This window comes from Hypomesus transpacificus, chromosome 2 (assembly GCF_021917145.1).
Source record: "Hypomesus transpacificus isolate Combined female chromosome 2, fHypTra1, whole genome shotgun sequence".
NCBI lineage: Eukaryota > Metazoa > Chordata > Actinopteri > Osmeriformes > Osmeridae > Hypomesus > Hypomesus transpacificus.
In genome coordinates, this window is record NC_061061.1 from 15,883,159 (window position 1) to 15,897,306 (window position 14,148).

Genomic DNA, 14,148 nt, shown 5'->3' on the forward strand with positions numbered 1-14,148 from the left:
TTCTTGCTGGTATGTCACATTGAAGGCCCCTTTGCATGGTCATGCCTTGACTTTGTACATGCCTAGACATACAAAAAAAGCTTTTGGCTTGAAAAGTAAATTCTTCACTTCCTATCAGGCCTATCAGACATCCTCAGGATGATTAGAAAGAGCACTTGGCCTGACTCTCTCCGGTGCTGCTCCCTGCTAAGCGCAGCTAGTGGTTGCCAGGGCACCTGAGGGTTGGAGAAGTGCTTCTGTGGCGTGAGTGATGGAGGAAGTAGGCTTGTGGGAGGAGGGAGGTCGTGGTGAACTCATCCTGGCTGGCTGTAGCTCATTGCCTCGCAGTAATGCCAGGTCCCAGACACCTGGGACCAGTGGTGTGGGACCTCAGAGGAGGCAGTGGCCTGGCAACTAGCCCTGATTACTTTCTCCAGCCGCCGGAACTCTACTCAGTACACACCATTAACCCGGGATACGCAGGCTGACCCCCACCACAGGGTTGTGGTTAACCCTGCAACACACCAAGACTCTTGCGCACACACAAATTCACACATTCTAGCAAACAAGGGGCCTGAACTGAGACAGACTCACAAGACAACACTAAATGGCCACCATATCCACTAGTAATTAAAGATCTCTTTTCCCTTCAAAGATATTTTAGAGATCAGTGAGTGTGCTCAGTACACATATAGCGTTAAAGTTGAGTCAAATGTTATGTTACAAAGACTTAGACCTATTACCTTATTTGCGTTATATCTTAAAAAAAATAAACTTTTAATTGACTTTCAATAATCAATGTACGTTTAATAATTTAATGTAGAGTCAATGTATCATAAAAATAGACAGTCTGTCAATTTATGTTTCAACTTGTCATATTTCTCAGAAAAGTGTTTCTCCGAAGAGGAAGAGAAGTTGTCAGGAATGGGAGGTGCTGGAAATCACGTATCTAGTTGAAGTCATACTGTAGGCTACAGTATATCGGTAAGGTTAATGTTTTGAACATTAACATGGAGCACAAAGTGGAAAAGCTGTGTGCGAATGTTAGGGTAAGTGTTAGGCTACAAATCAAATGCTCTTTGGAAATAATGCTGTCTAAGGGGAATTATTTACCTTTTATTTAACATAGATAAACGTGACTTTAGACATACGTTTAACTTGTATTGTTGTGTGGAATACCGATGTCTATTCCGGGAAGTTGTGTAGTTTAGGAAAGTGTTATCAGTTGCCTATATCTTGCCGGTGTAATTAGGATTGTTAAGTTATGTTCCTTTGAGATAAACTTTTTGTTGTGCACTTTGTAACTTTACCCAGGTGTGTAAGCGTAAAATATCGTAGCCTTGTGCTTAGACTCATTGGTTAAGAGTGTCAGGTCTTTGTTGAACCGCAAAGGATGCAAATGGATAAATGACCGCTAGCAATAATTATCTGACATAAATGCTTGATTAAAACGTTACAGTCATTATAATAAATAGGCCTATAGAGTAGTTGAGTAGTCTAGTTCATTTTATTGACCCATTTATAATATTGTAAGTAGGCCCCCTAGTGGTCTGTCAATAGAAAATCGTATGCCTTTTACGAAATTGTTATCAGTTGCATATATCATGCCGGTGTAATAAGGATTGTTAATTTATGTTCCCTTGTGATCTACTTTTCGTCGTTACACAGTCCAACGAAGTGCAACACTGAGAAAAATGTCATGAGCCTCCAATGCTGACTCAGTGAGAACAAGGCAAATTGATGCTTCAGAATGGACAAGGCCTGCCCCAGCCAGGACCAAGACTCAGATGTTTTCCAACTTCACGTGGACTTTTTCAGGAAGCTGGGTTACTCCACCACTGAAGTGAGGTGTGCCATAGAGAATCTGGGCTTAACTGCCGATACCAACTCAGTACTTAGGGAGGTACTCCAAAACAGGGACAGCAAAGCTCCTGTGTCCAATGCAGAGATGAAAGATATGGCAGCATTACACACAGCCCCCATAGCTGGTCTAAAGAGCCCACAGAGACCCCAAAGAGACACTCCACAAGAGTCACTGGAGCAGGGGAGGGATGGAGAGCTAAACCCTGTCGTCATTGACGGCAGTAATGTGGCCATGAGGTAATGCTTCATTCCTTTTTGTTTTTGTTTGTTTGCTAAAGTATAATGTATAAATGAAAATGTTAAATAATCCTTAAATGTACCTTAATATATTGCTGACACTCATCATGGGTAAAACTCATCCTTTATGGTTTACCTTTTTAGCTCATGTTTTACAATGGTCGGAGACGACGTAAAACAAGTCTACAGTACAATACTTTCCTCTTGATATTGGATACTGTAAATACTTAACACTTTTCTTGCTCTTGTTGAACTGACCCTGAACCAATAACTCTCATCTGTGGCTCTTTCATTCTCAACTGTTTTCAAAAGACAAATCAGTCAAGTCTGAATATGCCTTTTAGTAGGGCACAGCTCCTATATGCAAATCTCAAACACTCCTTACCTCTCTCTCTCTCTCTGGGACAGTGTATTTTAATCCTCGAAGGAAGTTGCCTGTCAACAAATATGTTTTAAGTGTCCTGAGTTTGGATATGGATAGACAATATTTGCATATTGAAGTTTTGCAATGTAATAAGAACCCATCACAACATCATGAACCAGTATGCAAATATTGATTGAAGGTATAAAGTGACATGGTAAAGGTTCTTCCTCACAGACTACACTAAGAGGGTTTTCACCATCAGTGCCAAAACATGAAACCACTGTGGTCAAACATCTTGTTGACCATATGATGGGACATTTTAAGTTTGTTTTTTTTTACTAAAAAAATTGTATTGCAAAAAGGTCATTTGAAGGAATTGCTATATGCAAAAAGTATGAAAAGTATGTTGGATGTTGGGTTATGGTTTGAATAGTGTTATGCAAATCCATAAAACAAAATTATTGTCCCTCTGTATTTTAAAACATGATTGTAGATCACTTTACTAAACAATTCAGAGGCATTGTCTTGTAGTAAAAGGCTACATTTATAACAAATTGCTATACAAGACAGAATTTACAATTGTTCATTACAGCTCTAAAAACTAGAATTGTTATATGATCAAACATTTTTGTTAGAGTAGGCTCCCTATAATTGTTTATCTTAGCATAGCCCTACTACTTTTGAACTAAGGGAATTTAGAAAAATGTTCAGCTTGCATTCCAAGTGTATTGGAACAGTTTTGGGTTCTGTTGGATCACAAGTGAAAGGAACAACTGTTTCCCTCAATGTAGTTGCTCAACATGAATTTGTCTTATTCAATGAAGCACGGATTTTAATGGTATGTTTTCCCCTTTCTCTTCCTTAGTCATGGAAACAAGGAGGTATTTTCATGCAGGGGCATAGAGCTGGCAGTCAACTACTTCCTGGACAGAGGTCATACGGCCATCACTGTTTTTGTTCCTTCTTGGCGTAAGGAACAACCTAGACCAGATGCTCCCATCACAGGTAAGACACACACACACACACACACAGTTGCTGTAGAACAGGAATGAATGACCTATGACCAATATAGCTGTTAACAAGTGAGCTCAGAAAACAAAGTTGTCCTACCGTACACCAGCAAAAAGCATTTCCTGCATTTTCAAATATATGCTTTCTTTCAGAGGATGTTATCTGAATCGTGACACTGTTTATACTAAGCTATTGTAAAACAATTTGAAAAAGTGAAACACATTGAAAAAAAAACATTTGCTTAAAATCTTTTCACATTAGTTGTAAAATGTAAGGATTGCCTGGCCCTCACCATGTTGAAAAGAGAAGTGAGTCTTATTGTATTCTATTGGAAGCTATTCAGATGTAATAATGTGTAGTTACTTCTGCCAAACTATGTGTTGTATATGTGTAGGATGTGCACCTAGTCACTGGAGTTTTAATGGTTAACTAGCAAAGTGTCTGGGTGGAGTAATCCAAAGGTCCTATTTTAAACCCTAGAACCAGGAAGTAAAACTGTTATTTCTTTATTGGAAAGTCCCATCAAGAAATACAGACATATTTTTCCTCCACACCTTGAATACAGAAACAGTATCTTTAACAGTTTTCATACACTGTTTAAGGAATGTATTAACTTACATAACTGTAGGCAGTACAAGGAAGGTAGATCTTTCAGATTGGTGTGATGCAACAGTGCAAGGCACTGCCCCACCCAAAATGCTCATACGTAGGACTGTGAGGGCTGTAATCTGATACATCAGACCTTTCTGGCCCTTTACCTGAAGAGTTTTTCAATCATGTTGATTCAACATGTTCCAGCTAGTGTAAAAATCATCTTGTGCCAAAAACAAAAAAACCTTCAAGAATGTAGCTGTCTAGGAACAGGGCCCAGCTATACAGCATGAATTTGGTGTTGTGGTTTAAAACCATACATGTACTGTACTAATTACTTATCAGTCCTTTGTTTCCTTTTGATCTGACAGTGGTTAGTTATCTTACTAGTCAGCCTGTATAGGGCAACAGTGTGTTGAGGGCGTGCTTACTCTTGGTTTTAGACTTGACTGTTCTTCAGAAGGAAAACAATCCTAGTTCTCAGTCTTTTGTAAATAAGTGAATGCAACCATGTTTTTATTGTCGGCCTTCAAAAGACAACCATACATGACATTGCATCAGTCATATTTGTTTAAAAGTAATAAGTAATAGTACAAATAACAGTAAATGATCTCAAACTATTCAGACCAACACATCCTGACGGAGCTGGAGAGAGAGAAGATAGTGGTCTTCACCCCTTCACGACGTGTCGGGGGCAAACGGGTGGTCTGCTACGATGACCGCTTCATCATCAAGCTAGCCCACGATACCGATGGCGTAATAGTGTCCAATGACACGTACCGCGATCTACAGGGGGAGAGGCCAGAGTGGAAGAAATGCATAGAGGAGAAGCTCCTTATGTACTCTTTTGTCAATGACAAGTGAGTGACTTCATGTGATTCCAATGTTTTGTTCAGCATTTGCAGCAGAGCGCCACGGTCTTGAGTCCACCATCCTTTCGTTTATCACGTTGCAAATCTGTAGCTATCACAGTTCCCTATATGAAAATATCTGATCCTGTCTTGTTTGGTCCAGGTTCATGCCTCCAGATGACCCCCTAGGCCGTCATGGCCCCAGTCTGGATAATTTCCTTAGGAAGAACCCACTACCATCAGAGCAGAAGAGACAACTCTGTCCCTATGGTAAGGAATTTCTATTAGTTGTCCATTTGAACGACAGGATATCAACTTATCTCCCAGAATTCACTACGCCTCTTTCATAGTTCTTTAAAAGATATACTGCCTCATCCTGGTGAATTCCTTCAACCTTCAGAATCCCAAATGGACATCAGTTGATCTATTTTGGTTGATTCTACTAATATCGGGGGGGAGGGAAATTGTATTTTCTGATAACTATCATTTGTTTTTCTGTGTCTCAGATAAAAAGTGCACTTATGGGATAAAGTGTAAGTTCTACCACCCTGAACGCACTCAACAGTCTTACCGCTCACTGGCTGACGAGCTGAGGGACAACGCTCGGCTCTCCACGCTGAAAGAGGAGAGGAACACCAAAGTGTCGCAAAGGTGGCCTCAAACTGATCTAGGACCTCCTGTAAGCTCCTATCAGCACACGTTGGAGCATGACCTGGAGCACAGGCTGGTCTTAGATAGGCCGAGCCCCCTCCACAATGGCCATGTGAATGAGAATCAGCCTCTGTACTGGGATAGTGGTCGGCAGTTCACCAGAGATTCAGGAGGCTTCTCTCAGCATGACTGGCCTGTGATGCCTCGTCCCCCCTCCAACAATGACCAGCCCTACGTCAGCATTTCCCACAAGCACCTGGATTCCGGGCTGGGCTCATATGAGAGCCAGTATTCCGATGCCCCCCATGGTCTCAGTAAGCCACTTAGGAGTAGGCAGGACATCGAACAGCCTTGTAGGTGCTGCTCCCACGTGACATCATCCGCAGGCCCCCAGAAGCATTGCAGTTACCCAAGCCCGGAGCCCCACTCCCAGCCAAGATACAACACCTACCCGACCCCACAGTTCCCTCCGAGCATCCACCACTACAGCCTGCCCAGCCACTTCCAGGACAGGGGTCCGCCACAGCAAAAGTACTGGTCTGACCCCTTCCATGCAATACCCCAGACAAGGACTTCCTGCAGCCTCCCAAGCCCTCCAGCCTGTCATGGCCACTCATGCTCCTACCAGGAGCAGCCCTCATGGGGTTGCCCCATGCCCCAGCCTTCTACTTTTGACCCAGACAGGGAGGAGCTCCGCAAGAAACTGCAGGCCATCTTCAACCCCCATCATGTGGATATGGTCATGGGGATGTTCCCTCACCTGAGGGACCCCCAGAAGTTGGCTGCAGAGATCCTTAACTTCAGGTCTCAGAGAGGAGCCTTCTGATGTTCCCATGACTTTCCTGGATGTATTTTAATTGGTTAACCCTAAGCCATTGCTGCGTAGTTTAGCAATGTTTCACTGGGAACCGCACAGCTTACTCTGTTTTCCTGGAGTGAAGGCAAACAAAGGTTGGTTGTTAAGTGCCTTCTCTAGAAATTAGTTGGTTGAATGATTTTTTTGTACCTTTATGTATTGTCTGGTTTCATGTTTTGTGAAAATGAGATGTTGACTTGTTCTAAGTTAAAAACAATTGTATGACATTTGAGTCAAAAGTGATCTCTACAACCACATGTACTTTAGCCTTTACCTAGAAACTGTAAACTTAGACTGTTGATACATATTGTATCTCTTGGGAATTCTTGCACATTGATATAGTGTCCACGCTTCAGTTCTCATGCAATAAGGAACAACGTCTCCATCCAAATGGACACATTTTCCTACGAGTTTTGTTACATTGTGGATGTGTTAATGATAGGGGTATATAGACAGTGTTTCATACAGTAGGCACATCAGTATGTTGTGTAAAAGATCTGAACTGTCAGTAATCTGTCGGCCTCCAGCCACTATAAGTTAATTAACAGCAACCAGTACACAGTATCAGCCTAGCCTTGCTAGCCACAACCTATCCAAAGGAGCTCTTCTTTGTCAAATTTGTAAACACACTACTTTTGTTTTAATTGAGTGCGGTCTGTGCAACTGATCCTTCTTCTGGTTAAAGTTAGATGTATTTCACTGTTGTGTAGTAGAAAAAACTTTAGTCAAAGGTACTGTAAAATGCACCGGTGTAACACTGTGTGTACTTAGTTATTACGGGCATAGGATTTTATTTATCCAAATATGCATAAACTATATTTGGAGAGCCAGAGAGAGGAGTCTCTCTGAAACGAGAGAGAGAAAGAGAGAGAGAGAGAGAGAGAGACAGAGAAAGAGAGAGAGAGACCAACCAGGACTGGAACACACACCCAAGGAGACTGACAGTAAACAGAAGGGGCAGGGAACACCAGGAACTCAAGCTAAACAGGGGCACAGTGCCGTTGTTGTGACATGGAGTTAAATTCCAGTCTGTTTCAGGTGTTCTAGATAAAGGGTGATTGTAGGTATCACCTCTAGATCTCATGGGAATCCTTGTGACCCTATACTTTAGAAATACAATAAGACTACTCTCTACCTCCAACACCTTGTCTCCTCCTCCAGCAACACGAAACAGAACGGTCTGTTCCTTTGTGTACATTCTTAGAAGACACCAATGAATGTCGTCTGACTAAAACGACAGGATCAGCACTGAAAGAGCTTGAGAATACCAGACTGAATAAGATACACGTAAGGCCATGAGAAAACTATGTAGTTAGTCTTCTCCTTGCCTGGCATTCACAGACAAACAAACAGAGCTGGGACAGGCATGAGATTCCAAGGATTCCGGATAGCCATTCATGTCTGGAGGAGGGGATCCCTTTATGTTTTTTTCATGTCTTCTTTGAGGGGTTTAGGTGATGTTCCATGGACATATGGGAAGTCATATGTGAACACTGCTTGTAAAAAGGGCTGTACAAATAAAATATTATTTGATTTCATTTGACTATCCCTACTCTGTTTAAAGAATCTAAAATATACTTATCATAACTCTGAAGTAATCTCACACTTTGGCATGTTCATTCCAGTAAGAACATAAATAGGTTATCAGAATGTGTCCGTTGACACTGACTGTGGCTTTGACGGACTAGTTAGTTGTGCCCAGTCTTACCATCCATTCTACCAATTAAAAGTCACCTGTTAACCAAATACAGCAACTTAATCAACATTATCAATGTTCATTGACGGAAGGGAAACTAGTTTATTGTCACTGTTCTGTCATGCTATGATTCTTATCAAAATGTTGACATCCTTTAGATCAGGTTATTTGTCAAGCAAAACCGCAACTTTGTTTTGACGCAACTGTCAGACTTTGTCAATGTCGTCACAGATCCTATCTTGACATGACCTTTACAGAGTAGTAAAAAGAACAGGTTTAAGCAACATTTGTGCATTTGTACTTACATTTGGTTGTAGTGTTTTGCTTTCAGAGGATTAAAATACCTTGTCACTTTAAATGTTATTTCAGTCTCTAGTTACACATACTGGTAATTTACTCATGCTTCAATCAGTCAAAGGTAAAGTGTGATCATTTGTCACAATTTTTAAATATAGGTGAATTTGTGAATACTTGCACTTTCATCCTACACATCCGCATCTATAGTATCTTCAATATCTGGTTACTGGAACAATGTTGCATCATTTCAATAGCAGTTTAATAACATCTTAAAAAATGATATGAACAGTCTTGTGATATGTTTCATGCCTACACTGTGCTGATCAACATATTTACTATATTTATATGTGTTACATATAGGCTACACCCGGTAGTTGTTGTAAAACTTACAATTGACATTCTGTCCACATTTCATTATAGAATCTCTTTAAACTGCTCATTAAAAAGGAAAGTTGACGGTAAGCTCTTGCTTCAGAACTTTGTTGTTGGATGTAAAGTTTCAGCTGGATGTCGACAACCGCTACATCGAGATGTGCAGCTCAAGTAGAGAATGTCTGTGATGTCATCACTCCCAGACCATGAGCAGTTTGTTGAATGGTACGAAGGTCCCTTGTCCAGGCTTGCTGCAATAAACAGTCACCACAGTAAATCATGAGTGAGTGATCTGTCCACCATCGCAGTACGGAGGAGAACATGGTGGTATTACTTAAGTTCAGCGGAATGGGTATTGCAGACATGAATGTCGGGAATGCACTTTACTTGGGAATTAAGTTTTCATGTTGTTGCCTCAGGCAAACATTGCTTCCTGATGTGTCTTCACATCTCAAATGCTACAATTCAAGCTCTTCAAGTTGGACTTACGTTCGGGCATAGATTTGCATGTTAAATTCTGCAGCATAAATTCTGATAGGTGTTGTGCTTTGTTCTCAACTGTGTATCAATGTCACGCATAGGATGGTTTTTCAGTAAATATACAAATATGTATACCATTTTATATATATATAAACTTAAGGAGCCAGAATTTGAAGGGCCGCTCTGTCGGTACAACTACAATTTGTGTTGCCAGAGTCAAAACGATCAACACAAGTGTGAGATGTCTAAAGGTGCTAGGAAGAAAAAAAACAACTTCAAAAGGGTGTTTTCAGAGACAGCATAGTACATAGAATACCACACTAACGACTTTCCGCTGACAGGTATGTGACCTGACCTCCAAGGACAGGCGGCCTTTTAAGAGAGGCTGGTATGCACCCCTCCTTTGTAGTGCATTTTGATGTATCTGATGGCTGACTATCAGTTATGGTAAACTATGGTTTCCTAGATTCCTAAACAGTATCCTTTCCAGGGAAGGCATTTTGAAGTTTTTAGTACTCACTAGCATCAGAGGAACCTAATCACTGTGAGATACCATATATCCTCTATCCACATATATCCCACAGAGAGTTAACAAGATGACAATGCTAGAGATATTGTGTTCATAAAGGCATCTAATCAAGGCTTCATGCAATAGGTAGTAATGTACGACGTAGTAGTTACCAATCAAAGTAGCTGTGTCCAGCATGAGTGCCGTCCAGCAGGCCGTGCTCGGATGTCTCCAGCTCGACACCCAGGTGGAAGTCTGGCTCCCCCTGCAGGTTGCCCAGGTAACGGATAGTCCCGGTACTGATTCTGCCAGAAGCCAGCAGGATGCGGACCCGTTGACCCAACTGCAAGTCCAGAGGTGAGTGAGGAACAAAGACCCGATGTGGACCCATAGAGCTCCTCCAGGAGCCAACACTGGAGGGAAAAGAGAATTTCTCCTTTGACGAATTTCTCCTCGGTCGGATGGATGGTGATTAGTGAGATAGTGCGCAGTCCAGTTAGTGTCACCATCTTACTGTTTCTCACTAAAGCTTAGAGAGCAATGTTGTATGCATTTACATGGTGACTATACATGTCAAAATGACCAAAACTCTTTTTCTTAACGATCAACCTTTTCAGTGATAGTATGTGGACAGGGAGGAAACACTTCCCGGTTTAACATCAAACTTCGTCTCCTGAGTGGATATCATCTCAGCAGGAATAACATTTTGAATGAGCCGTAGTAGGAAAGTTAAAGAGATTTAGCTCCACCTAGTGGCTGAAGAAAGACCAGAAGTGCGCCAAGAGCCAAAAGCTGATAAGGAAAGTTGGCTGCCTGACGAGCTGCTTTGTCCCGTGTCTCCTCTTGATGACCTCACATCTGACCCTTCATGCTGGTAGGAGTGCCTTATGCTACCTGTTATTGTAAAAGAGAATCTCAGTCCTTTTGATAAAGATGTATTGTTTGTCATTTACAGATTACACGATTGCCAATGAGATGAAAATGAATTGAAGGTGCCAGGGCTTACTTGCGGTGTCGTGGTCCTTTTCATTCGAGCCATTTTCCTCAAATCCGTCTTGGTCATCCAATCCACCCTCCCTGACGAAGACCCCAGTCCTAGCTAGAGTCTCTGAGATCAGCTGGTCAACAGAGCAGTACTTGTCATCATTTTTCATACACACAAAAAGACAAACGTTTACATTACATTTAGCAGACACTCTTATCTAGAGCGACATACAGTAAGTACAGGGACATTCCCCCAAGGCAAGTAGGGTGAAGTGCCTTGCCCAAGGACACAACGTCATTTGGCACAGCCGGGAATCAAACTGGCAACCTTCAAATTACTAGCCCGATTCCCTAACCGCTCAGCCACCTGACTCCCCAAACACAAACACATGCTGAGACACATGGTCACACATAGACACACATAGACACACTGACAATGAACACACACCGGCACAAACAGACAACCAACAAGCACACCTGCTTATGTAGTTCCTGTTGTTTCTTCTGCAGCTCTGAGAACTTCCTTTCCCACAATGCCCTCTCACTGGCAAGCTGAACCTTCAGGGCTTGGATGTCCTTCTCTGCTTTGGACAGTCTTTTGAGTATGGCACTTCTGGGCTCATGGCCTCCAGGTACCTCTGTCTTCTCACACCCTGAAAACAATTCTCTTCGTTGGCTACTCTGATATGAACATCGTACACGGCGTTGTACGGACTTTTGAGAAGTTCTGAGAGAATTTTTTTCGAAAAAAAAGTTTCATTCTGTTTTCCGTGTGATTTCTCTACCCATCTGTGATTCAAACAGATACATGATTGAGTGCGGTCACCTGTGGTGGATTGTGCTGCTTACCTTTGAAGGGTCCCTTTGCCGGGCATTTGATTGCATAGTAAGGGCTCACCTGCAACACAGATCGATTTTCTGTCTATCGATCGTGCAACTGAGCTGTTTGATTGCACCACAGGTTTTAAGCTAATGCCAAGTCAGTTGTGTTAGCCAAAGGCAAGGTAATTCAGTGGTCAGAGAGGGCAAAGGAACTCACCCAAAGGAACCTGCAGGTATACAAGACACCCTTGAATGTCCATGCAAATGCAGACCACAGGATGTACATCACCATATTGCGTCAAGCTCAGCTCACATGATGGACAGTACACTGTGGATGAGTGTAAAGCTCCATTGTGGTATAATACCAATGGTGTGATAGTAACAAACAGTAAAAATCACTATCAGAAAAGTACTTGCCAATTCCCTGGTAGCAGGTGTGAGAAGTGCAGTCAAAAGAGGGAAATTCATCAACAGAAATTAAAACAGTTCTGCCCTGTTCAGATCAATATGCTACTATCCATGGTGAATGCTAGCAGTGCCTATGGTACTTAGTTACCTGTTGCTATGAACCGTGAGAGCTGTGTTGCTGACGACTGCTCAGCAAGTAAATCTTATCTAATCTTCTTAGTCATGCAGCCAGTCGGTCGAAGCAGGCTAAGTTGACCTATCGAGTCTTCTCGTCTCAGCACAGTGAGGGTGGCTGAAATGTCACTTTCACACTACCCACTGTTGATGTCAGATGTAAGGTATTTTTCTTTCCCTAAATACGTATTAATGTTTCCAAAGAATTCTCCCAGGAAATAAATAAAAAACAGTTCAGACTCATGTCATTGAAACCAATGGCACTATACTCTCATACGCTATATAGTTATTCATTGTATTTGGGATATTGGATATTGTGTAAATAAATACTTCTAACCCTATAATTTGTTCGTCCTCTCTCGAATATTGTGTTTAACATGTTATGTATTTAAGGATTGTTTATGCATTTATGCACTCTTTCAGTTATCAATGCAAGAATTTTATTTGACAAACAACATTATAGTAACACAATAATATAGTGAATTTACTGTCATCCTTATACTAATAACATATGTATGTATGTATTTTTTTTCTTCGTCAAAAGCCATTATTGTTCAGTGACACAGTAGCCTCCACAGGAACATGCAAATAAAGTTATAATTATAGTTATCGTCATCTGTTTTGCATGTGTTTCTTCCTAACCAAAGATCAAGTTTATGTTTTTACAATCAGGTGTTTTGTGAACATGTTTCCTTGTTAGTGTCATCCACGTCAGTACCATTATGAATGGATGGTTACATCATGCACATTTAAAGAACAGCAGTGACAGAAGTTTGGGAGCTTCTGTTGTGTATTCCTAATAGTAGTCCTTTTAGAATTCCACGTTTAACAAGTTTCATGAGTAGTCTGATTTATAACACTTTTATTTACCATGGATCCATATTGACATGTGGATTTGTCTTAACTGTAAAGATGTATTTATTTACTTGTATGCTTTTGTTCAAACATATTTACTCGTCTAACAATCAGGACATGAAAGCAGTCTCTCTCCCATTTACTTTTAATTCAGAAATGTATTTGCTTTCAAAGTAAAGCACAGTACTCGAGCGACATTTGAGTCAGCAGGCCACGTCTATGAGATTGATTGTGGCATGTCAATGGACAAGTCACTTAGCTCTCACAACCTTATCCACAACTAAGTAAAACACTACTGGGATGTACATGTACTGCGTTTAAGCTCAGCCACAGAGGAAATTCAGTCTATTTGTCTTTTCTTTTGTCTTTTCTTTTGTCTTTTCTTTTGTCTTTTCTTGGCACAGGTTTGGGGGCGAGGTCACACATTCAGCTGTGCTGAACAAGATGAACTAACAACTACGTGAAAGGATAAACCTTTGTTTTTCTAAGGCTTTTCAATTATGTGTTCTTGTTTATATAGAGTGAGGGTAGATATGCTAGAGATGTTAAATTGCCTACCCCCCTCCCCCCCTCCCCTCCTGCCCTCCCCCTAATCCCGCCAACCAGTCATGATGAAAACTAGCCAAGGACAGAGGCTTAAGGATTTTGTTATTGACATTTATTCAATCCAGTCCCTCATTTGTTTGTGGTTTTGTTACCTGAAACCCTTCCATTAAAGCTCTTTGTCCAGTTTTGACAGTATTTTGCATGATGGTTCCATAATGTTTAGGAAAATTAGAAGAGACTGGCAAACATGTATTTGAGTTGCTCTGCTACTGTAAATCAAATGCAAAGCATGTTGATGTCTCTGACAGGTTATTTTCGTGATTTGAAAAGAGGCAGAAAAAAGGAGCATTTGTCTGCAAACCTTTCACAGCTTTTACACTTAAAACAAGAAAATGGTTTCGTTTAAATTCCATAATTACTGGCAAATATAAAAAGATAAGTGTGTTTCCAAACATGAAATACACATGCATTGGCAAAGAGAATGACATGAGACTTGAGTAACATATCAAGGCAGAACCATATTAAACCATTCCGGAATTTCACTTCCCTTGGAGAAAAGAAATACTGCTGTGCAGTTTTAAAAAGGAAGGATTTTTGTCACCT

The 14,148-nt window shown here is 41.1% G+C and overlaps 2 protein-coding genes across 2 annotated transcripts; one reads left to right on the forward strand and one right to left on the reverse strand.

Annotated features, from left to right (window-relative positions):
- The first annotated feature begins 921 nt into the window (after positions 1-921).
- LOC124478574 (endoribonuclease ZC3H12A) lies at positions 922-7,941 on the forward strand. The gene is made up of 6 exons (XM_047036880.1): positions 922-1,028; positions 1,648-2,079; positions 3,309-3,448; positions 4,671-4,905; positions 5,060-5,166; positions 5,403-7,941. The coding sequence occupies exons 2-6, from the start codon at positions 1,730-1,732 to the stop codon at positions 6,371-6,373; spliced, it is 1,803 nt and encodes a 600-aa protein (XP_046892836.1). The 5' UTR covers positions 922-1,028; positions 1,648-1,729; the 3' UTR covers positions 6,374-7,941.
- LOC124478590 lies at positions 7,416-12,700 on the reverse strand. The gene is made up of 7 exons (XM_047036905.1): positions 11,780-12,700; positions 11,590-11,638; positions 11,218-11,393; positions 10,763-10,874; positions 10,506-10,650; positions 9,930-10,169; positions 7,416-9,019 (listed from the first exon to the last, which is right to left on the reverse strand). The coding sequence occupies exons 1-7, from the start codon at positions 11,852-11,854 to the stop codon at positions 8,962-8,964; spliced, it is 855 nt and encodes a 284-aa protein (XP_046892861.1). The 5' UTR covers positions 11,855-12,700; the 3' UTR covers positions 7,416-8,961.
- Between the last annotated feature and the right edge of the window lie 1,448 nt (positions 12,701-14,148).

What these genes read in the sequence shown, in the direction of transcription:
- LOC124478590 (XM_047036905.1), bottom strand. Translation starts at nt 11,854, where the DNA reads ATGGTGATGTACATCCTGTGGTCTGCATTTGCATGGACATTCAAGGGT. An exon ending in GGCAAAGGGACCCTTCAAAG is followed by an intron (nt 11,394 to 11,589) that starts GTAAGCAGCACA and finishes AATTGTTTTCAG; the next exon opens with GGTGTGAGAAGACAGAGGTA. An exon ending in GGTCTTTCTTCAGCCACTAG is followed by an intron (nt 10,170 to 10,505) that starts GTGGAGCTAAAT and finishes TTTTCCCTCCAG; the next exon opens with TGTTGGCTCCTGGAGGAGCT.
- LOC124478574 (XM_047036880.1), top strand. Translation starts at nt 1,730, where the DNA reads ATGGACAAGGCCTGCCCCAGCCAGGACCAAGACTCAGATGTTTTCCAA. An exon ending in GGCAGTAATGTGGCCATGAG is followed by an intron (nt 2,080 to 3,308) that starts GTAATGCTTCAT and finishes TCTCTTCCTTAG; the next exon opens with TCATGGAAACAAGGAGGTAT. An exon ending in TACTCTTTTGTCAATGACAA is followed by an intron (nt 4,906 to 5,059) that starts GTGAGTGACTTC and finishes TGTTTGGTCCAG; the next exon opens with GTTCATGCCTCCAGATGACC.